Raw genomic sequence first — 24,136 nt, 5'->3', positions numbered from 1 at the left:
AAAACTGAATCCCTCTTCCTTGCACCATCGTCTCATCCACGCATTGAGACTCCGGAGCTCTGCCTGCCTCTGGTGACCTGCGCGTGGAACAGGAAGCATTTCAGAGAATGCTACCCTGGAGGTTCTGGATTTAATCTTTCTACCTAAGAGCCTGAATTTGGCTTCCAGAACCTCCCTCCCACATTTTCCTATGTCGTTGGTGCCCACGTGTACCACGACAGCCGGCTCCTCCCCAGCACTGTCTAAAATCCTATCTAGGTGACGCGTGAGGTCCGCCACCTTCGCACCAGGTAGGCATGTTACCAGGCGATCCTCATGCCCACCAGCCACCCAGCTATCTACATTCCTAATAATCGAATCACCAACTATGACGGCCGACAATCTCACTGCCATCTTCTGGCAAGGTCTTTCAGCAGAATCAAATATTAACTGTCTGGGCGAGATGTTCCTAAAAGACAGGAAACAGAGAGTAGGATTAAATGGGCAATTTTCTCGGTGGACGGGAGTGGACAGTGGAGTGCCTCAGGGATCTGTATTGGGACCCTTACTTTTCAATATATTTATAAATGATCTGGAAAGAAATGCGACCAGTGAGATAATCAAATTTGCAGATCACACAAAATTGTTCAGAGTAGTTAAATCACAAGCAGATTGTGATAAATTGCAGGAAGACCTTGTGAGACTGGAAAATTGGGCATCCAAATGGCAGATGAAATTTAATGTGGATAAGTGCAAGGTGTTGCATATAGTGAAAAATAACCCTTGCTGTAGTTACACAATATTAGGTTCCATATTAGGTGCTACCACCCAAGAAAGAGATCTAGGCGTCATAGAAATCGTCGGTTCAGTGTGCTGCGGCAGTCAAAAAAGCAAACAGAATGTTGGGAATTATTAGGAAGGGAATGGTGAACAAAACAGAAAACGTCATAATGCCTCTGTATCGCTCCATGGTGAGACCACACCTTGAATACTGTGTACAATTCTGGTCGCCGCATCTCAAAAAAGATATAGTTGTGTTGGAGAAGGGCTACCAAAATGATAAGGGGAATGGAACAGCTCCCCTATGAGGAAAGACTAAAGAGGTTAGGACTTTTCAGCTTGGAGAAGAGACGACTGAGGGGGGATATGATAGAGATGTTTAAAATCATGAGAGGTCTAGAACGGGTAGATGCGAATCGGTTATTTACTCTTTTGGATAGTAGAAAGACTAGGGGGCACTCCATGAAGTTAGCATGGGGCACATTTAAAACTAATCGGAGAAAGTTCTTTTTTACTCAATGCACAATTAAACTCTGGAATTTGTTGCCAGAGGATGTGGTTAGTGCAGTTAGTATAGCTGTGTTTAAAAAAGGATTGGATAAGTTCTTGGAGGAGAAGTCCATTACCTGCTATTAAGTTCACTTAGAGAATAGCCACTGCCATTAGCAATGGTAACATGGAATAGACTTAGTTTTTTGGTACTTGCCAGGTTCTTATGGCCTGGATTGGCCACTGTTGGAAACAGGATGCTGGGCTTGATGGACCCTTGGTCTGACCCAGTATGGCATTTTCTTATGTTCCTCCTTCACTGGATGTCTTGATATCCTTGGCTAGCCGTTTTGATCGTCGCCTTCAACAAAGGGCTCTGAAAATTAAGGGCTCCCAGCAACTGGTGGTATTGACTTCACATTTGGCACTCTCTATTTCCTGCTTCTTCTCCTTACTCCAGAAGGATCCATGCAGTTGGGCACAATCAAACTTTCCCCAGAAGAAAAACTTCAACAAAGGCAGTTGGACCTATGTTTATATTGCGCCGGCCCTGGGCACATAACAGCCTAATACTCGGAGAAGTCTGGAAACTCCTAAAGCTAGGCTTGACTGAGGGAGGCAACCCTAGGCTGGACACTGTCCTCCCAATTGCTGGTTCCCATTGCAATCTCCACTGAAAATGGTCAGTTCCACATGGAACTAGATTCCAGAGCAGGCAGGAATCCAAGTGCAGTGGCTGCTAGTGTCTGTCTAGAGAGAGGTGAAATAGAAGTGAAACAAGTGGTGAAGCAGGTGCGACTCCCACCATGCCAGTTCCAGGGAATTCCAATCGATATCTGACTCCTGCTGACGTAGCCAGGGTAACCACAGGGTGACCGAGTTTCATGGCCTGAGGGAGCACCTGGAGAGAGATGGTTTCCTGGTGTAGAAGGCCGAAGTACCAGTTTGAGGCAGTATTGCGGCCTGTTTGGCCGAGCTGGGGTTAGATTCTGTGAGATTCGGGACTCATTCGTTTCGCATTGGGGCTGCCACCTCTGCGGCTATTTCGGGAGGTGTGATCCAGCGTATTGGCAGGTGGAAGTCGGATGCTTTCACCAGGTATGTGCGCAAAGGGTCCCCGTAAATTGCACAGGATATTAACATTTCTCTCCTTGCAGGTGCGGTCCCCCGTGAGTTGATCGTATGGATTGTGGGACACTCGTACGTGGCCTGGGCCTTTTTAATGCTCAAGACCGTCCTTACGAGACGAACCTGGACTTTGGGGAGCGTGGGGTGTCCTTTTGCTGGTTGGGGCGGAGGGGGATGTCTTGGGGGGGAATTGTTGTGGTGCCTGCACCGGGGGCTGGATTGTCTCAGTCGTCCTGGTATTTTGATCATTCACCTTGGGGGGAACGATTGGGGGAAGATGTCGGAACAGCGGTTTGTTGGTATGGTGCGGAGGGACCTGAGGTGGGTTTCTTTTCTGTTACCAGACACAGTTCTCTGTTGGTCTGACTTTATTCTGTGTCCTGCAGTGATCAAGCAGAAGATTTGGCATCGTTGTCGCACCAAGGCCAATCAACAGATCGGTTCTTGGTTGACTTCGATAGGGGGGTTCCACGTCATGATTGGTCCTGGGAGTTGGATAAAGCAAAATTGCTTACCTTGTAATAGGTGTTATCCCAGGACAGCAGGATGTAGTCCTCACATATGGGTGACATCGGTAATGGAGCCCTATGTACGGAAAAACTTCTTTAAAAGTTTCTATGAAACTTTTGAATGGCACCGGAGTGCCTACTGAGCATGCCCAGCATGCCATGATATTCCCTGCCACAGGGGTCTCCCTTCAGTCTTGTTTTGTAGCAATAAGCGTTAGCCAAAAATAAAATAATAAAACGTAACGGACCCAACTCCGCGGGGTGGCGGGTGGGTTTCGTGAGGACTACATCCTGCTGTCCTGGGATAACACCTATTACAAGGTAAGCAATTTTGCTTTATCCCAGGACAAGCAGGATGCTAGTCCTCACATATGGGTGATTAGCAAGCTAGAGGCTGAGTCATTTTGTGCTGAAGTAACAGTGAGGTATTGTTGTTGAAATGAATCAGCCGAAATCACAGCAGGTTGGATGTAGAAGGAGTTGGGATTACACTGGAAACAAGTTCTTTAAGACGGATTGTCCATAGGCTGAATCTTGTCTTCCTTCTTTGTCTAAGCAGTAGTGAGCTGCAAAGGTATGAAGAGAACTCCATGTTGCTGCTTTGCAAATGTCCAGAATAGGTACAGAGCGTAGGTGTGCTACTGAAGTTGACATCGCTCTTACTGAGTGTGCTTTTACTCGCCCTTGAAGAGTAAGGCCTGCTTTTTCATAACAAAATTGTATGCAATCTGCTAACCAGTTTGACAGAGTATGCTTACCCACTGCTTTACCTGGTTTGTTTGGATCATAGGATACAAACAGCTGACTGGATTTTCTTTGGGCTGTAGTGCGGTTTAAATAGAAAGACAATGCACGCTTACAGTCCAAAGTGTGTAAGGCTCTTTCTCCTTGGTGAGAGTGAGGCCTAGGAAAGAATGTAGGTAAAACTATGGATTGGTTCAAGTGAAATTCCGTGACAACCTTAGGAAGGAATTTAGGATGTGTCCTGAGGACTACCCTGTCATGGAGGAACTTTGTAAAAGGTTCGTATGTGACTAGTGCTTGTAATTCACTGACCCTTCTGGCTGATGTAATGGCTATGAGAAATACCGTTTTCCAAGTAAGGTATTTAAGGTCACAAGTATTTATGGGTTCAAAAGGAGAACGCATAAGTCTAGTTAGTACTACGTTCAGATCCCATTGTATGCTTGGGGAATGAACTGGAGGTTTAATGTGAGTTAGGCCTCTCATGAATTTACTGACGAGAGGCTGTGTGGAGATAGATGCATCTCCCAGCTTGTTATGATAAGCTGAGATTGCACTTAAGTGTACCCTTACAGATGATGTCTTAAGACCAGAGTCTGAGAGGTGGTAAAGGTAATCTAGTAGCGAGGCAGTGGGGCAAGTGAAAGGTGGCGAGGTCCTTTCGTGGATTGCAAACTGGCTAAAAAACAGGAAACAGAGAGTAGGATTAAATGGGCAATTTTCTCAGTGGAAGGGAGTGGACAGTGGAGTGCCTCAGGGATCTGTATTGGGACCCTTACTGTTCAATATATTTATAAATGATCTGGAAAGAAATACGACGAGTGAGATAATCAAATTTGCAGATGACACAAAATTGTTCAGAGTAGTTAAATCACAAGCAGATTGTGATAAATTCCAGGAAGACCTTGTGAGACTGGAAAATTGGGCATCCAAATGGCAGATGAAATTTAATGTGGATAAGTGCAAGGTGATGCATATAGGGAAAAATAACCCATGCTATAATTACACGATGTTGGGTTCCATATTAGGTGCTACAACCCAAGAAAGAGATCTAGGTGTCATAGTGGATAACACATTGAAATCGTCGGTTCAGTGTGCTGCGGCAGTCAAAAAAGCAAACAGAATGTTGGGAATTATTAGAAAAGGAATGATGAATAAAACGGAAAATGTCATAATGCCTCTGTATCGCTCCATGGTGAGACCGCACCTTGAATACTGTGTACAGTTCTGGTCGCCGCATCTCAAAAAAGATATAATTGCGATGGAGAAGGTACAGAGAAGGGCTACCAAAATGATAAGGGGAATGGAACAACTCCCCTATGAGGAAAGACTAAAGAGGTTAGGACTTTTCAGCTTGGAGAAGAGACGACTGAGGGGGGATATGATAGAGGTGTTTAAAATCATGAGAGGTCTAGAACGGGTAGATGTGAATCGGTTATTTACTCTTTCGGATAGTAGAAAGACTAGGGGACACTCCATGAAGTTAGCATGGGGCACATTTAAAACTAATCGGAGAAAGTTCTTTTTTACTCAACGCACAATTAAACTCTGGAATTTGTTGCCAGAGAATGTGGTTCATGCAGTTAGTATAGCTGTGTTTAAAAAAGGATTGGATAAGTTCTTGGAGGAGAAGTCCATTACCTGCTATTAAGTTCACTTAGAGAATAGCCACTGCCATTAGCAATGGTTACATGGAATAGACTTAGTTTTTGGGTACTTGCCAGGTTCTTATGGCCTGGATTGGCCACTGTTGGAAACAGGATGCTGGGCTTGATGGACCCTTGGTCTGACCCAGTATGGCATTTTCTTATGTTCTTATGTTCTTATGATCTAAATCTTTCTGAGTGCACCACAAAGTAAACCGTTTCCATTTGTAGGAATAATTCTTTCTAGTGGAAGGTTTACGGGAAGCTATCAGCACTTGAGATATAGCGGTTGGAAGGTTGAGTGGCTGTAAGATCAAGCTTTCAACATCCATGCTGTCAGGGACAGGGATTGAAGGTTGGGATAGCGCAACTGACCCTGTTCCTGAGTTATGAGATTGGGAGCTACTCCCAGGCGAATTGGATCCCTGACTGAGAGATCTAGCAGTGTGGGGAACCATACTTGTCGAGGCCAATATGGGGCTATAAGTATCATGGTCCCTTTGTCCTGTTGTAGTTTCACTAATGTTTTGGTTATGAGTGGTATCGGTGGATACGCGTATAACAGGCCTGAATTCCAATGGCGAGCAAACGCGTCCTTTGGTAGGCTGTTCTGCTGCCAGAGGAGAGAGCAGTAATTGTTCACTTTGTAGTTGAGTTGAGATGCAAAGAGATCTATCTTCGGTTGACCCCAGCGTTGGAAAATCTTGGATGCTATTGCTGGGTCCAAGGACCATTCGTGCGGTTGGAACTGACGACTGAGGCGATCCGCTACTGTGTTGTGGATGCCTGCTAGGTAGGTGGCCCGTAGAAGAATTGAGTGTGTCAGGGCCCAGTCCCAAATCTGTGCTGCTTCTTGACAAAGGAGGTAGGAACCTGTACCGCCCTGTTTGTTTATGTACCACATGGCTACTGTGTTGTCCGTTTGGATCAGAACAGTCTTGTGCGATAGGCAGTCCTTGAACGCATGTAGCGCATAGCGTATAGCTCGAAGCTCCAGGAAGTTTATTTGAAAAGAGGCTTCGAGCTGTGTCCACTTGACCTGTGTCTTTAGATGACCAATGTGTGCTCCCCACCCTAAGGTGGATGCATCTGTAGTCAAAGTCACTTGTGGAACTGGCTGCTGGAAAGGTAGGCCTTTGAGCAGGTTGTCCATTGATGTCCACCAGAGGAGTGCAGATCTTAGTTCTGGTGTGATATGAATGGGAGTGGACATTGGTTGAGTGGCTTGTATCCACTGTGCTTTGAGCGTCCATTGTAGTAGTCTCATGGTCAATCTGGCCATGGGAGTGACATGAACTGTGGAAGCCATGTGCCCTAGAAGAATGAGGCACTGGTGAGCTGTTACCTGGAATTGTTTGCGAAGATTGTGAGTCAACAGGACAAGTGTTTGAGCACGGTCTCTTGGAAGAAAAGCTGTTGCTATTGAAGTGTTCAGTTCTGCACCTATGAATTGTATCAGATGAGTTGGTGACAGATGGGATTTCTGGTAGTTGATGAGAAATCCCAAGGAGTGAAGCACTTGAATGGTGAGCTTGAGAGAAGTGAGAGCTCCTTCTTTTGATTGACTCTTGATGAGCCAATCGTCCAGGTAAGGGAACACATGCACCTTTTGCTTGTGGAGGTGTGCCACTGCTGCAGCCATGCACTTTGTGAATACTCGTGGTGCTGATGCAAGGCCGAATGGCAGCACTCTGTATTGAAAATGCTGATCCAGTACCCGAAAGCGCAGGTATTGGCGATGAGGAGGAAAGATGGGAATGTGAGCGTATGCATCTTGAAGATCCAGAGAGCAGAGCCAATCTCCCCTTTGAAGAAGAGGCAGAATGGTGCCTAGGGATACCATTCTGAATTTTTCTTTTCTTAGGAATTTGTTGAGATTTCTGAGGTCTAGAATGGGTCGAAGGCCTCCTGTTTTCTTTGGAATGAGGAAATATCTGGAGTAGAATCCTCTGCCCTTTTGAGGCCCAGGGACTGGTTCTATGGCCCTGGCTCTCAGAAGGGTGGATAATTCTGTTTGAAGAATTATGGAATGTTGATTTATTGTGTACGAGTGAAGTGGTGGATTTTCCATTGGGATAGTTAAGAAATCCAGCCTGTAACCGTGAGTCATGATGGATAACACCCACTGGTCGGTGGTGATGGAGGTCCAATTGTTGTGGAAGTACTGTATGCGACCTCCTACTGGTGTTTCCGGAAACGGGTTGATGTGGCTGCTGCTCTCTGGGGCTTTTCAGAAACCAGAAGTAGTTGTTGTTTGTGGAGGTGGCTGAGGTCTTGCTGCCCTTTGCCTAGGCTGTTGGCGTTGTGTTGGGCGGTTAGCCCTTGGCCTACCTGCTGGGGGGTAGTATCGACGTGGACGGTAGTACGGTCGGCGAGTGTCACGCCTGGGATACTTTCTGGAAGAAACTTGAGTTTCTTGAGGTTGAGAGGATAATTGTTTTAAGGTCTCGGTGTGGTCCCTTAAGGTTGCCACAGCTTCCTTAATCTTGTCCCCAAAGAGGTTATCCCCCAGACATGGTAGATCCGACAAATGCTCCTGAACCTCTGGGCGAAGATCAGAGGCCTTCAGCCAAGCCCACCTTCTCGCAGCTATACCCGATGCTGACAATCTTGCTGCTGTCTCAAAGCAATCATAAGTTGCTCAAACTTCATGCTTGCCCGTGTCAAGGCCCTTGTGTATAATATTTTGGAATGACTCTTGAAACTGCTCTGGAAGAGAAAGAGAGAGTTCCTGAACCTGTTTCCACAGGTTCCTTTGGTACTGGTTCATGTAGAGCTGGTAAGAAGAAATTTTTGAGACCAGCATGGAACCCTGAAAAATCTTTCTTCCTAAGTTGTCCAGGAATCTACTTTCTTTCCCAGGCGGTAGGGAAGCATGGGACTTTTGTCTTTTTGCTTTCTTTTGGGCAGATTCAACCACCACTGATTGGTGAGGCAGTTGAGATCTCTGGAATCCTGGAGTAGGCTGTACAAGGTAAGTGGCTTCAGCCCTCTTGTTCACCGCTGGTACAGAACTTAGGTGCTCCCAAATCCTGTGCTGTAATTCCTGGAAGACTTCGTGAACCGGGATTGCCAACATTTCTTTGGGAGGGTCCACAAATTGTAGGACTTCCAAAGTCTTTTGCCTCTCATCCACCTCTGTTTGGATAGGAAAAGGGATGGTGTCCGCCATTTCCTTAACGAAATTAGTAAATGAGAGGTCCTCAGGTGGAGATTTTCTATGGTCATCCGGTGGAGAGGGCTCTGAGAATAATTCTTCATCCGAAGAATACTCAGAGGTAGAGTCCCCAGGCTCATGATGTGGTATGTGGTAAGAAACTGGGTCACTAGGATGTGGTGGCACAGGTGAACGAGGCCTAGAAGGCCTTGGTACTCCTGATGGGCCTGGAACTGGGTCCAGTGGTAATTGCCTTGGTACTCCAGATGGCCCTGGAACTGGATCCTGTGGTAATTGCTTGGTAAGGATATCCAAGAGTGAGTCCAGTTTGTTAAAGACCGGATGTAGCATGGTGACATCCCCAGTAGGAACCGGCGCTGGCGTCGCTAGCACCGAGGAAGGGATCGGTAGAGGCGTATGCGGCATCGGTGACTGTACCGGGGTAGGAATCGTCTCCGGTTCCGCTGCCATCGTCGGTGACCTCGGAATCGACGGTGTCGGAATGGGCATCAATGGTGATGGCATCGGCATCGATGGTGGAATCGCCTCAAGTAGAGCTTGTTGCACCGCTTGACGTATGAGGGAGTCAAGTTCCACTCTCACAGCTGGTGAAAACAGAGCAGCTGTGGAGGGAGGCAGTGGAGGCGATGCCGATACCCCCTCAGAGCCCTGAGGAGGTTCGGAACCCGGCACCGATATCGGTGGGGATCGCCCTGCAGTAGGCCTTGGAGCCTCTGTCTCCGTCCGGGTTTTCTTTGCCGGAGAGGCCGTACCTGTGGAAGTCTCTTCGGCCACCGTATCCTGTCGCCGTCGATGGCGATGCTTCTCCTTTTGTTTGTCGCTTCCCGAAGTCGATGCTTTCGATGATAACGACTAGGATGAAGCTGAGGTGTCTCCCGCCTCCGGATGTTTTTTCTTCATCATAAGCTGACGAACTGATGTCGATGGAGAAGACTGCGTTGAAGTCGACGCCCGTGGAAGCAGTTGTATGGAAAAAAGCTGCTCCATTTTCTCAGCCCTAAGACGACGACCTTTACTGGTCATTTCAGCACAAGACTTGCACGTTTGAATGTTGTGGTCTTTGCCTAAGCAAAGAACACATTCAAAATGCGGGTCGGTAATAGACATAGTTCTTGTGCAGTTTGGGGACTTTTTGAAGCCGGAGGCCATGGCGCCGAACGGCCGTCGACTGCGAAAACCCCCAAAATTATCGCTCCCAGCCGGGAATCGATAACAGAAAAAAGTTACCGCCGGTAATAAAATGGAAAAACCCCTGCGGCGAATCAAATTTTTCCGAATTTTTTACAAGGTGAAAATCACCTCAAGACTCCTATTAACCCGCGATGCTAACGGCTTCGCGGAAAAAAGAAGACTGAAGGGAGACCCCTGTGGCAGGGAATATCATGGCATGCTGGGCATGCTCAGTAGGCACTCCGGTGCCATTCAAAAGTTTCATAGAAACTTTTAAAGAAGTTTTTCCGTACATAGGGCTCCATTACCGATGTCACCCATATGTGAGGACTAGCATCCTGCTTGTCCTGGGATAAAGGTTTTTTCTGGGGGGATGTGTACATCTTTCTTTTATAGGTTTGGACTTGTTCTTGAATTCGCTGCAGGAGGCGGTGGAATGCATTCTCCGGGTAGTCCGGGCCATATCTTTGGGGGTCGCCGGTAATCCTTACCTGCACCTGTGGAGGGTAGCCTGAGCCGATTGGGGGGGGGGGGGGGATTGTGCTTTGGTAACTGCTGGCTGACCTGACGGGGGGCAGGTCAGTGGTCCCTAGCCAAACAACTGGGCGCAGTAGTAGCTGGTACGGCTCCTTGCTGGACTGTGGCAGGGGTCGATTCATTCGGCTCCTTGCTTGATGGAGGCGGGAGTCGTGTGGGACATGTATAATTTGGTGCTTCATACAGGCTGGGATAGCCTGGGTTTGCACAAGTGGCAGGCAGGGATAGCCTGGGTTGCCCATCTTGCTGACTGTGGCGGATGGGTACATATGGGGGATTAAGATTATACGTATATGGCTCGGGCTCCAGGGTGTTTAATAAAGCTGCAGGCCGCAGCTCCCAAATCAGTGTTGTGACTCCCAAATCAGTGTTGTGTATTTTTTGGTTGTAAAAGGGTGGGCGTGGGCAGAAGCGTCTATCCTGGCTGCCCATAGTATAGAGACTGCTTAGAACAGCTTTATTTAGATTGCTGGAACAGTCTGAACACGAGATCCAAAGTGACCCCAGTATGGCATGATACCACGCGTGCCAAGTGTGATGCTAGGTAGATGGTAGGTATATGCACATTAATTTTCTTAAGCTTAGAAACAAGATGATTTGTTAAGATGTTTTATAGCATTTTCTATTAGATAAGTGAATTAGGGCGCAGACTCCAAGATGGCACTGGAGTGCTAGCATCGTGAGCGTGGGACGCTTACCTTGGAATTTTTCCTAAGCATTTACCTCGTCAATATGCCCCATTCGGCCAGGAAACGGCGAGCCAGGGAGAAAGCCATCCCTGGGGATATCCCTGAGACGCCGAAAACTGGCCCAATGGATGCCCACGTTCTAAGAGTTGCTTCGACATCGGGAGGTGAGTTGCAGGAACCGGGAACTGAATTGGAGGAAGCAAGTTCCCTGCCGGACTCAGAAACCACTCTATCCCCGATGATGAGGGAGGCGCCGAGGAATCCTGCGTCACTGCGAAACCCGGATGGAGACCCGGAAGAAACGCAGGCCGAAGTAGCTGCAAAGTGCAACCGGCCAGGGAGTCTCAATTCGGGAGAGGACAGCATTGAAGATGGTCCCGAAGGGCTGGACGCGGCCTTAGGCAGCCCAGACAGAGGTTCAACGGGACTGAGTATGCCGGGAAGCTAAGTTTGCCTATTCCTACTTTTTCATTACAAAAACCTGCCCAGATAACGTTGGAATCACTGTGGGAAGTAATGGAAAGACTTAGTTATCACACGAACTGAGCCTCTTGTAACAAATATGCAAAATCATGAAGTTCGTATTAAAATACTGGAAAATACTGTTAAAGTATTACATCAACATGATGCTGAGAAATTACCGTTATTGGAATCTATTAAAACAAAGCATGAGTTAATGGTAAAAGATAACTTGGCATTACTTGGTAAAATGGAAAATTTGGAAAACACTTTAAAAAATAAAAATTTGCGTTTGGTGAACTTTCCGAAAGTCCCACACATGGTGCCAAAGATATCTCATCTTTAATAAGTACCTTCAAGAGATATTGAAAGTGAGATAAGAGCAAATTCCACCACTTGTGCGGGCATTTTATATACCAGCTAAAGAAATAAGAAGAGGAGATTCAAATAGACTAACTTCTCGAGATGACAAAGAATTGTTGGGAGCGACAGGAGGGGAAAAAGAAACAAAAACTGGGTTTAACTTAACAGATTTTTTGGAAACCTCGGCGGAACCTGCAACATTGATAGTTACCTTTGTATTAGAAATGGATAAAGAATGGGTGTTGAGGCTTTTTTTTAAATATCGACTTGAAAAATTTATGGGAATGCAAGTTAGAGTATACCCAGATGTTTCTAAGACTACACAGAAAAAAAGAAGGCAATTTTTATTGCTGAGACCGCAGGTCTTACGGACAGGGGCATCATTCTTACTTAAATTCCCTTGTAAATGTTTTGTCAAATTTAAAGATAAATCCTTTTTGTTTTTTACACCCTCACAGCTAACTCAGTTCCTGAGTGATAAATACGTAGAGGGCTCTGAATGAGTTTCTGATATTCAGTTACCGAAGCCTCAATATGTCTGAGAATATACCACCTCATAGTTATAATAGTAGCACCTGCCGATGCTAGTTTAGTTTTAAGTTTTCCTCCTTAATACATGAAAATAATTAATAATTGGGATTGATAGTTATTCTTGGAGTCTGTATTGTGGACTTAATATTGTATACTTGAGATTTGATATTGCCTGAGTATTTATAACTATGAAGAATACGTTGTATACATATATGCATGTCGAGAAAGTTTTCTTGATGTAAATTTTGAAAAAGTTAATAAAGAGAAAATTAAAAAAAAGATAAGTGAATTAGATACAGAGTGTACTCAAAAGATGCAATTTCTGCTGAAAGTAGGCTGGATTATTCCTCTTTTATTCAGATCAGTAGCCTGGTCTCTCACATATATTTATTTATAACTTTTTTTTATACCGAAGTTCAGGTAACAGAATTACTTATCACTCCGGTTTACATTATAACAAGTAGAAAACAATGCCAACATATGTCTTACAATGAACAAAGGGAGTGAACAACTTGGATAATATAACATAACATAACTAGGAACAATAGCAGTATGCACTATTAGAGCGAAACTAGCGCATGGGGAGGGAGGTTGTTCGTGGAGGGGGGAGGAGGGGGAAATTTCTTATTGATGAGTAAAAATATATATGCATGCTATCTGATAATAAGAGAAATTATTACATACCTGATAATTTCCTTTTCTTTAGGACAGACAATTGAATCCAGAACCAGTGGGTTATGCACTTCTACCTGCAGATGGAGTCAGAGCAAAGCTTACATCACCGTATATATACCACGGATATCAGCCCGCCAGTAGTTTCTGCAAAAGTCAACTGTGGACAAACTAACAAAATCTTGATTAATACTTAACAGTCCAGAACTCAGCCAACAGGAAAACATTGCACTCAAAATGTAACACTAGTCTAGGGACTGGAGTAACTTTACCAATAACCCCTTGAACACACAGTCATGCAGGACGATAATAGCACAATCATCCAGCAGCCAAGGGCAGGAAGGTGGATCCACCTGTTCTTATTAAAGAAAAGGAAATTATCAGGTAAGTAGTAATTTCTCCTCTTAGCATACAGACAGGTGGATTCAGAACCAGTGGGATGTACCAAAGTTACTCTCAAACAGGGCGGGAGGCTGCCCATGGTCGAATCAACACCGCACGTGCAAAGGCTGTGTCCTCCTAGGCCTGCACATTCATGAGGTAATGCTTGGAAAAGGTGTATAAGGAGGACCACGTTGCAGCTCGACAAATGTCGATGGGAGACAAAAATCTAATCTCCGTCCATCTAACCTGACCAGGCAATGGCTGTTCAGCATCCACATACATAGTCTTACGTGCATCTTGCGACCCTCACAGACCCCTGTCCCGCTGGACTCCCTACAAGGCCACAAGGAAGGCCAACACGGACTGCCCCAAGGTAGGCCCCCAGCCATACCGCCCATCACAGAGAAGGACGGCGCAAGCGGCAGACCTCAGACTAGGCCTACCCCCCATAGTAGGCCCAACGCCCACCTCCCACCTCCCAGACCTACTTCCTCGGTAGGCCCAGGCTGGAGACACCGACCCCCGGACCTACCGGAGCAGGCAACCCGCGCAGGCCTCGGCCTGGACCTACCTTTACTGCAGGCTCCCAGGCACGGACGAACTCAGCCGGCCACCCCCAGGCAACACCGCCCCCTGCTGCCGTCCAACCAACGCCGAGCCTGACCGATGCCGCAGGCCGCCCCGCAGGCCCAGCAAAGAGCCGCTGTGCCCTCCCATCGCCGGCTCGCCCTTGACTCCGCCCACCGACGCTCCCAAGGCGGCGACGTGGGACAGGATTGGACAGATTGGGACTCCTTAAAAGAGACGACAGAGTACCTCTGGCGCTGCACGCCTGCGTCGCGCACCTAAGGAGCTGCCCGTCCCTTTCAGATCTCAATACAAAACCCTCATGTTCATACACAAAGCAATCCATAATGACAAAGCTGGTTGGTTACAGGGACCACTGATCCCTTGCACCCCCACCAGGAATCTCCACTCAACCAATACAGACCTACTCACTACTCCCTCCATTAAGGAAGTACATAGAATCTCCACAAGAGAATGCACTGCATACGTAGCAGGCCCTCACCTCTGGAACAACCTTCCACCCTCTCTCAGATCCTATGCCCTCCTTCCGAAAGAACCTCAAAACCTGGCTCTTTCGGAAAGCATTCCCTCCAGATAAATAATTCTGCCTTTGCTACCCAGTCCCTCCAGATAAACAATTCTGCCACCCACTCACCCGCTCCCCTGGCCCTGCCAGTTCCCCTCTCTGCCACTGTACATAGTAAGTTAAATCAGAACATATTACTGTTAAAAAAGTTAGTTTGTAAAACAAGTTATATTTGTAAAGTTATTTTGTAAAGCAAGGTGTATGTACTTAATCTGTTACACTGTATCATGTCATTATAAGGCTTGCCTTAGACATGTTGTATGTAAACCGATGTGATGTGTCAAATCGAATGTCGGTACAGAAAAAAATAAATAAATAAATAAATAAATAAATAAATAAATAAATAGTCGTGACTACCTCCTTTATCCAGCACATTATTGTAGCTCCCGACACCAGCTCGCTCTGTTTACTGCCCCCACAGAGAACAAACAAGCGATCTGTTTTCCTGAGAGGTCCAAAAACCTCCAATACATCAAAATATGCTTGACAACCAAGGTCCGTAACATGCAATATTCCTCCACATCTCTTACCCTGTCCAGAGACGGCAGGTAAATTGACTGACAAATGAAAATCAGAGACCACTTTTGGCAAAAAAAAATGGAACAGTATGCAGTTGTATCGCCCACAGAATCACCCATAGAAGAGCTTCCAGCAAGACAAGGACTGCAGTTTGGATACTCTACACGCAGAACAATTTGCAACAAGAAACACTGTTTTCAAGGTCAGTAACCTCAAGGAGAGGCCACCCATCGGTCGAAAATGTGGAGCCAGTCAAAAATCCAAAACCAGATTAAGACTCCACAAAGGCACCAGTAACCACAAGGGAGAACGAAGATGCTTCACTCCTTTTAAGAAACGGGCCCCACCTGGATAAGCCGCAAGGGTCAATCATTCACGTGACCTCAAAAACTGGCAAGAGTTGCCACATGTACCTTTAAAGAATTAAAGGCCAATCCTTAACTCACTCAATTCTACAAAAAATTCCAAAATGAGCAGAACCTTAATTGAATGGGGAAGTACCTAGAGGAAGAACTAAATGGATGGGAAAATGAGAAAGATGTGGATCAGCAGTGGACCAATCTAAAAGGAGCAATCACCAAGGCAACTGCTCTATATGTTAGAAATGTAAAGAAAAGCAAAAGAAAAATGAAACCTATCTGGTTCTCAAAGGAGGTGGCTGACAAAATTAAAGCTAAAAGAACAGCATTCAAGAAATATAAAAGATCCCAAAGGGAGGAGCACAAAGAAGAATATCTGATTAAACTGAGGGAGACAAAGAAATTAATCAAGTTGGCAAAAAGTCAAGCGGAAGAGAGGATTGCCAAGGAGATAAAATATGGTGACAAAACATTTTTCAGATACATCAGCGAAAAGAGAAAAGTCCAAAGTGGTATAGTGAAATTGAAAGGTGGAAATGATCAATGTGTGGAGAGAGACGAAGAAATGGCAGAAATATTAAACGAATACTTCAGCTCTGTGTTCACTAAAGAAGACCCTGGAGAAGGACCATCTCTACACAACAAGAAACTGGAGGGAAGTGGAACAGATGAAAATCCATTTACAGTAGATAATGTATGGGAAGAGCTAAAGAATCTGAAAGTGGACATAGCCATGGGGCCTGATGGGATTCATCCAAGGATACTGAGGGAGCTCAGAGATGTGCTGGCGGGACCGCTGTGCGACCTGTTCAATAGATCCCTAGAAACGGGAGTGGTGCCGAGTGATTGGAGAAGAGCGGTGGTGGTCCCGCTTCACAAGAGTGGGAACAGAGAGGAGGCTGGTAACTACAGACCGGTTAGCCTCACTTCGGTGGTGGGAAAAGTAATGGAGTCACTGTTGAAAGAGAGAATAGTGAACTATCTACAGTCCGGAGAATTGATGGACCAGAGGCAGCATGGATTCACCAGAGGAAGATCCTGTCAGACAAATCTGATTGACTTTTTTGACTGGGTAACCAAGGAATTGGATCGAGGAAGAGTGCTCGATGTCATCTACTTGGATTTCAGCAAAGCTTTTGATACGGTTCCGCACAGGAGACTGGTGAACAAAACAAGAAGCTTAGGAGTGAGTGCTGAGGTGGTGACCTGGATTGAAAACTGGTTGACAGACAGAAAACAATGCGTGATGGTAAATGGAACTTTCTCTGAAGAGAGAGCGGTTTTAAGTGGTGTACCACAAGGATCGGTGTTGGGACCGGTCCTGTTCAATATCTTTGTGAGCGACATTGCGGACGGGATAGAAGGTAAGGTTTGTCTCTTTGCGGACGACACTAAGATCTGCAACAGAGTGGACCCGCCGGAAGGAGTGGAGAGAATGAGACGGGATTTAAGGAAACTGGAAGAGTGGTCGAAGATATGGCAGCTGAGATTCAATGCCAAGAAGTGCAAAGTCATGCATATGGGGAGTGGAAATCCGAATGAACTATATTCGATGGGTGGGGAAAGGCTGATGTGTACGGAGCAGGAGAGAGACCTTGGGGTGATAGTGTCTAATGATATGAAGTCTGCGAAACAATGTGACAAGGCGATAGCAAAAGCCAGAAGAATGCTGGGATGCACAGAGAGAGGAATATCGAGTAAGAAAAGGGAAGTGATTATTAGGGATGTGAGTCGTTTTTTGACGATTTAAAATATCGTCCGATTTGAAATCGTCAAAAATCGTTAGGGCCACGATACAATACCAATTCCCCCGATTTATCGTCAAAAAATCGTAAATCAGGGGAAGGGGGAGGGCAGGAAAACCGGCACACTAAAACCCCCTAAAACCCACCCCGACCCTTTAAATTAAATCCCCCACCCTCCCAATCCCCTCCCCCAAATGCCTTAAATTACCTGGGGGTCCAGCGGCACACTAAAACACCCTAAAAACCCACCCCCGGCACACTAAAACCCCCTAAAACCCACCCCGACCCTTTAAATTAAATCCCCCACCCCAAATGCCTTAAATTACCTGGGGGTCCGTAGCGGCGGTCCGTAGCTTAAATTACCCCCGGGTCCGTAGCTAAATCGGGGGAAGGGGGAGAGCAGGAAATCCGGCACACTAAATCGTGGTGTCTTCAGCCGGCGCCATTTTGCAAAATGGCCGCCGCAAAATGGCGGCGGCCATAGACCAATACGATTCGACGCAGGAGGTCGTTCAGGACCCCCGCTGGACTTTTGGCAAGTCTTGTGGGGGTCAGGAGGCCCCCCCAAGCTGGCCAAAAGTTCCTGGGGGTCCAGCGGGAGCCCTGGAGCGATCTCCTGCCGCGAATCGTTTCCATACGGAAAATGGCGCCGGCAGGAGATCGACTGCAGGAGGTCGTTCAGCGAGGGTTCCGGACGATCGAGGACACGATTCACATCTCTAGTGATTATCCCCTTGTACAGATCCTTGGTGAGGCCACACCTGGAGTACTGTGTTCAGTTCTGGAGACCGTATCTACAAAGAGACAAGGACAAGATGGAAGCGGTACAGAGAAGGGCGACCAGGAAGGTGGAGGATCTTCATAGGATGACATACGAGGAGAGATTGAAGAATCTAAATATGTACTCCCTGGAGGAAAGGAGGAGCAGGGGGTGATATGATTCAGACTTTCAGATACTTGAAAAACTTTAATGATCCGAAGACATCGACAAACCTTTTCCGTCTGAAAAAAATCAGCAGAACCAGAGGTCATGAGCTGAGGCTCCAGGGAGGAAGACTAAGAACCAATGTCAGGAAGTATTTCTTCACGGAAAGGGTGGTGGATGCCTGGAATGCCCTTCCGGAGGAAGTGGTGAAGTCTAAAACTGTGAACGACTTCAAAGGGGCGTGGGATAAACACTGTGGATCCATCAAGTCTAGAGGGCGTGAATAAAGTGGAGGCATTCAAACACTGCACGGAGCGGCAGTAGCCACAGCGGCATTCAAACACTGCACGGAGCGGCAGTAGCCACAGAGGCATTCAAACACTGCACGGAGCGGCAGTAGCCACAGAGGCATTCACGGAGCGGGATGCCAGTGGCCAGTAGTTGGTGTTCCATCTTCACGGAGCGGAAGGATGGAGGGCTGCTATTTCCAAAAAAAAATAAACAAAAAAATAAAAACAGGGGTGGGTAAGAGTATGGGGCAAGGGGGTGGCCTGCTTGTTACAGCGGTTGCTACCCCCAATTGAGCTGGATGTCACTTGGATGCAGATTCAAAGCTGCTCTCTAAATTGGGTGGAGGGGAATTAGGGCTGGAGGGTACTGGAAGCCAATAGTAACAGGTGGGAGAGAGAAAAAGGGAAAAAAAAATGGATAAAGTGCGTAGCTTGCTGGGCAGACTTGATGGGCCATTTGGTCTTCTTCTGCCGTCATTTCTATGTTTCTATGTTTATGTTTCTATGAATGAGGAAGAACAACCCCTCGATCTTCACACAGAGTCTCAAATACTCACCAAACCCACACACAGGCTAAGGAAGTAGAGAACTTTCTCGCTCGTAGCAAGGTGGCAATCACCACAGTACATTATCCATGCTTCAGCAACCGAGCCCTCTCAAGGCCATACCATAAGACAAAATAGAGTCGGAGCTTCATGAAGAACAGGCCCCTGACACAGCAGATCCCTGTGAGCCAGAAACTGGAGGGCAGAGTCCACCAGGAGCCTTCACAAACCTGAATACCACAGGCTCCTGGGCCAATCTGCTCACACCAGAAGCACCATTTCCATGTGACTCTCGATCCTTTGTATCATTCTGCTTAACATGAACCATGGGGGAAAGGCATACTTCAGCTTCCCTCCGGCCACTCCTGCATGATGCCATCGATGCTCAAGAACTTTTGATCTCTCCTGCGACTGAAGAAGCGAGGAACCTTTGCTTTTGTGAGAAGTTGCCAGAAGGTCCAGAAATGGTAAGCCCCAGAGATCCACTACAAGCTGGAATGCCTCAATTGACAATTCCCAATCTCCTGGATCCAGACTGACTGCTGAGAAGGTCAGCTCTTACATTGTCTTTTCCTGCACTGTGTGAGGCTGAGACCTCCTGAAGATGCACTTCTGCCCATTCCATAAATTGGGCTATTTCCGGCGACACTTGCTGGCTCTTCCCTGCCAATTGATGTAAGCTATCATCCTCGACCCTGCAAGCAGTTGCCAAACAATAAGCATGCCAACCAGACAGACGGGCTTCCAGCCAACTGATGCTCCAGAGAGACTTGTCTGTACTCCAGCGGCCCTGCACTGTCAACTCCTGATAGTGAGCTCCCCAACCCTGGAGACTCACATCCATCATGAGTACTAGCCAGTCTGGTGATCTTAGGGAAAACCCCCTTTCTTAGAAGATCTGCTTATAACCACCTCTGCAGTTTTATGCAGGTCTCCATCAGAAGGAAAAGTTGAAGTGAATAGTTCTGAGACTGTGGGTTCCAACAAGCCAGCAGAGAGCACATATGTGCCCTTGCCCAAAGCACCACCTCCAGGGTTGGTGCCATCAATCAGAGTTCTTGTAGTTAAGACCAAACTGTCAGGCGTATAGTGTTCGTCAATAAACGCACCTGCGCCAACTTTTGAATACGGCCTTTCAACAGGAGCAACCTGCACTGCTTCGTGTTGAACTGAACACCAAGATACTCTAAGATCTGGGATTGCCGAAGATTGCTCTTGGTCAGGTTCACCACCCAATCCAGCTCCTGCAACAAGGAAATTACCTTGCGCGAGACCCAAAGGCTCTCTTCTAGATTCTTGGCCTGAATCAGACAATTGTCTAAGTATGGATGAACCAGAATCCCATCCTCTCTCAACTCTGCCGCCACCACCACCATAACCTTGGAAAAAAGTTCTGGGTGCAGTGTACTGACCAAAACGTAGCGCTCAAACTGATAATGACTGCTGAATGCAGAAATCTCTAATGCTCTAGCCGAATGGGCAAATGAAGATATGCCTCAGACAACTCCAGAGACATCAGAAACTCCTCCGCAAGTACTGTCATTATCTATGAGCATAAGGTTTCCATGAGAGAACGAGTCACCTGCAAATGACGTATGACCCCCTTGAGATCTAGGAGGGGCGAAAGCCTTCCTTCTTGGGCACGATGAAAAATAGATTATCGGCCCGCATTTTCTTGAGATATGGGCACTGGAACTTCAGCCCACAGGCTGAGAAGCTTTGACAATGCACACTCCACTGCCTGTCTCTTCTGTGGAGAGTTGCAGGGAGACACCATGAAAACGCCCTGGTGAAATCTGCAAAGCTCCAGAATATAGCCATCTCCATCACCCACTGGTCTGACATGATCTTGTCCCATCTTCGATAAAAAGGAGATAGGTGACCCCTTATCTCCTGTTCCTGGGGTTGGGGGTTCGACATTTTCATTGAGAGCTCCACTTCCTGAGCTTCACCCCATCTAGGCTGCCTGGGATGAAAGGACTGAAATCTACCCAAAGGTCACACCCTCTAAAAGGTCACTCCTCTGTAGGGTAAGAAACGTGTGAAACCCCTAGTACGACCTCTGTTTTTTATTTTCTGGTAACCAAGGAATCTAGGACTCACCCCGCTTATTGGCCAATTTTTTTTTCCTCTCGCTCCAAAACAAGAGTGAACTTCAATGGGCAATATTGTAAGATTACAATTTGAAATTGCATTGGCTGACCAACTTTTAAGTCATAGCTGATGACTGGCTGCTATTACCAAAGCCACCCCTCTGGCTGAAGTGCTGACCAAATCGCAACCCATATTTGCCAAAAAGGCGACTGCTGGTTCCATCACTGTCTTTCATCGACCTCCTGAGAGAGAAGTAAACAAGAGCGAGCTACCAGGTCAAAAAGAAGTTATCTGCAAATTCATTGCCATCACTTCAAAGGCCTGCTTAAGAATAGCTTCAACTCTGCTATCCTGTGCATCCTTCAAGGCCACTCCCCCTTCTACGGGGAGTGTCATCCTTTTGGTAACAGCACACACAAGCGCATCCACTTTCGGAAAACGCAATTTCTTTTGCAGCCAGATTCAGGGATACAAAACTTCAAAGGCTTGTCCCCCTTTAAAATTAGCTTCCAGGAGTGCTCCATTCAAGGTCAATCAATTATTGAATGGCCTCCATAATAGGAAAGAAACATGAGGCTTTATGCAAAGAAACCAAAAAGGGATCTTTCTTTGGCTCAGACATGGATTCAGTCCCCAGTACCTTCAATGTCTAGGAAATCAGATCAGGTAATTCATCTCTATGAAAAAAAGACACAATAGTTCTATAAAGCTCCAATCCCAGAGGAATTTCCCCATCCTCCAGGGAGTAAGGATCGGCATCATCATCTGTGCCATCTAGGTCCCTATCAGGGAAATCCGCAGTAGGTCTAGGCATACTCAGACACTTACCCACAGCACCAGACGTGCGGGAATCTACAGCCTGCAATCCTAAACTGCTAAGAATTGGCCTGGGGCCAAAGACTGTGCCTGAGATCCATGCCAAATCTAGGGGGTGTCGGTCATGCGCCCACTGAACTACCTTCCCCCGCTGAGGAAACAGGGGAGCCCCAAAATCAGGCGACACCTTTGGCAGCAATTTTTTTTTGCTACCGCATCAAGCTGGGAAGAACCAAGCTTAGTAAAATCAGACAGAGGCAATTGTCCCCAAGTGTCCAAAAAGCGCTGACACAAGTTAGAGGGAATGCCAGGCTGAGATGCCCGAATATGGCAAGCACAACAAAGGGCAAGGCGCTTAGGCTTCTTTGCTATTGGCGCCATCAGGTTGTAAGTATGCTGCAAAAATACAGGCACCCAAAAATTAGGCGCTCCCCCATGTTCTGATCAGGACACAAAATTGAGCTCCCACCAGGACGATCAGACAGTGCGCATAAATAAGTTCACACGTGCATATAACTAAGCATCAAGGCAGGCGCCCCTAAAAGCCCAATTAGGCGCTCAACCAGGCACCCAAACTGGAACTACTGGACGCACAGTCGGGTGCACAAGCACGAACAGACGTAAATGAAGAGGGCAGTGTAATGTGCAAGAAAAAATGCATGAATATGTGGCCTACTATGCGGTGTGAAGGTGTATATCCATATCTACCTGGTGAGAATGAACCTTTGAAAGAGTTAACTTTTCACCCTTGCACTGCTCTCATGTGGTGCTTGCCTTTGCAAACACTATTTTGGGATGTGGGCAGCAAGGAAAAGAAGTGAGAAGAAATACTCATTGCTCCCTTCAAGTGGCATCGCAAAAATGGAGTTAGCTAAGCGGAGGACCTTAGTGCAGACCCCTATTACTGATGGTTTATTTTTGACAGGACAGAAGTGAAAACACCACAGAGGGAAGCAGATGCTGGGGTGGTAATAAAATATATGCACAAAAACACATGCATGCATTTGAGCAGCAGCATTTGAATACTGCCATCTGTGCATTACAGTGGAGTTTTGTATCCTGATTGGGATTTGAATTATATCACAGAGGGACTGAAAGTGTGGGAGAAACATGCCAATCCACAATCCAGTGGAAGCACTGAGAGGAGAGGATCACCTTGCTGGTGGCTGAAAGGAATCAGTAAGTTTAGCTTCGGAATTTATTTTTTTTTAAGTATTGGGGAGAATTAAACTATTGGGTATATTATTTAGTGTGTTTGTGCTTTTAATAGTCAGTAAGGTAGCTAATAAGCAGAAGTTAGTGTGTTTGTATATGCTCTCACCGTGGTGCTTGCCTTTGCCAACCCTATTTTGGGATGTGGGAAGCAAGGAAAAAAGAGAAGTGAGAAGAAATTGTTCCTTTCAAGTGGCATTGCAAAAATGGAAACTTAGCTAAGCGGAGGACCTAGTGCAGATCCCTATGACTGAAGATTTATTTTTGATAGGGCAGAAGTGAGAACACCGCAGAGGGAAGCAGATGCTGGGGTGGTTCATGAAAAGGAGTGGGGGTAATACAATATATGCCCGCAAACAAATGCAGGCATTTATTGTTCACTGTGAACTTTTGTACCTTTGCACAAGGGGGAAAGAAGAAACTGTGCAGACATTGGAAACATTTGATAAAATAATCAAGAGAGATGCAAGGGTGGGAGTAATGTGTAAGTGACAAGACAAAGGAAAATAAGTATCATGGCATCATGAGGTAAGAATTTATTACACACAAGATATTGTAAAAATCAGGTATATAAGGAGGTGCAGAAAGCTTGAGAATTTTGGAGAAGGCTAGCAAATTTGCTGAGGTGTATGACTAAGTTATTACGTGGTACTCCATACCTTCTCTCCGGGCTGAACGAATAAGAACTGATTTGGATATTGCTTTTGAGCTTTTTCATAATACTTATAGCTGAGCACAAGATTATGATTATTATACAAATTATACTTATGAAAGAAATGATTATAACTAATGTGTAATAATTTTCATATTTTTACTAATAATAAATATAATAGTTCTGAATACAAGTCTTTCTCTTCCTGAAATATACATAAAAAGGTAAAAGAGAAAAAGACATTTGAGGGGAGGATGGTTTAGCCTGACTAAATTGGCACTCTCCTTTAAGAAGAACTGAAACACGTCTATCTCCAGAGTTATAAATAGTAAATGTAGGGTAAAGTTCAGTCAGGCTAAACAGTGGTAAACTCAAGCCTGAGAGCGGGGCCTAGCCAAAAAGCTGCTAAACATGCCAAGCTGCCCACGTCCTCTAAGTTCCCCTGGAGGCAGGAATGAATGTCGGATCGACGCGCCGAGCAAGGAGACCGGAGGGGTGAGGAATCCCTACTTAAATTCCTTCTCTCTTTTTTTTTTTTTAAATTACCCGAGCTCAGCGCATCCAGCTA

The 24,136-nt window shown here is 46.3% G+C and overlaps 1 protein-coding gene across 1 annotated transcript in view; it reads right to left on the bottom strand.

Annotated features, from left to right (window-relative positions):
• Positions 1–24,136, bottom strand: part of GALNT12 (polypeptide N-acetylgalactosaminyltransferase 12) — a 396,917-nt gene that overhangs the window by 251,218 nt on the left and 121,563 nt on the right. Inside the window, 1 exon segment of the mRNA XM_029589963.1 lies at positions 9,228–9,233. Within this exon segment, the coding sequence (XP_029445823.1) occupies positions 9,228–9,233 (6 nt within the window).

The sequence above is a fragment of the Rhinatrema bivittatum genome, chromosome 2, assembly GCF_901001135.1.
Source record: "Rhinatrema bivittatum chromosome 2, aRhiBiv1.1, whole genome shotgun sequence".
Taxonomy (NCBI): Eukaryota; Metazoa; Chordata; class Amphibia; order Gymnophiona; family Rhinatrematidae; genus Rhinatrema; species Rhinatrema bivittatum.
The sequence above is the reverse complement of the archived record's forward strand: the minus strand, read 5'-3'. Positions and strand labels throughout refer to the sequence as shown.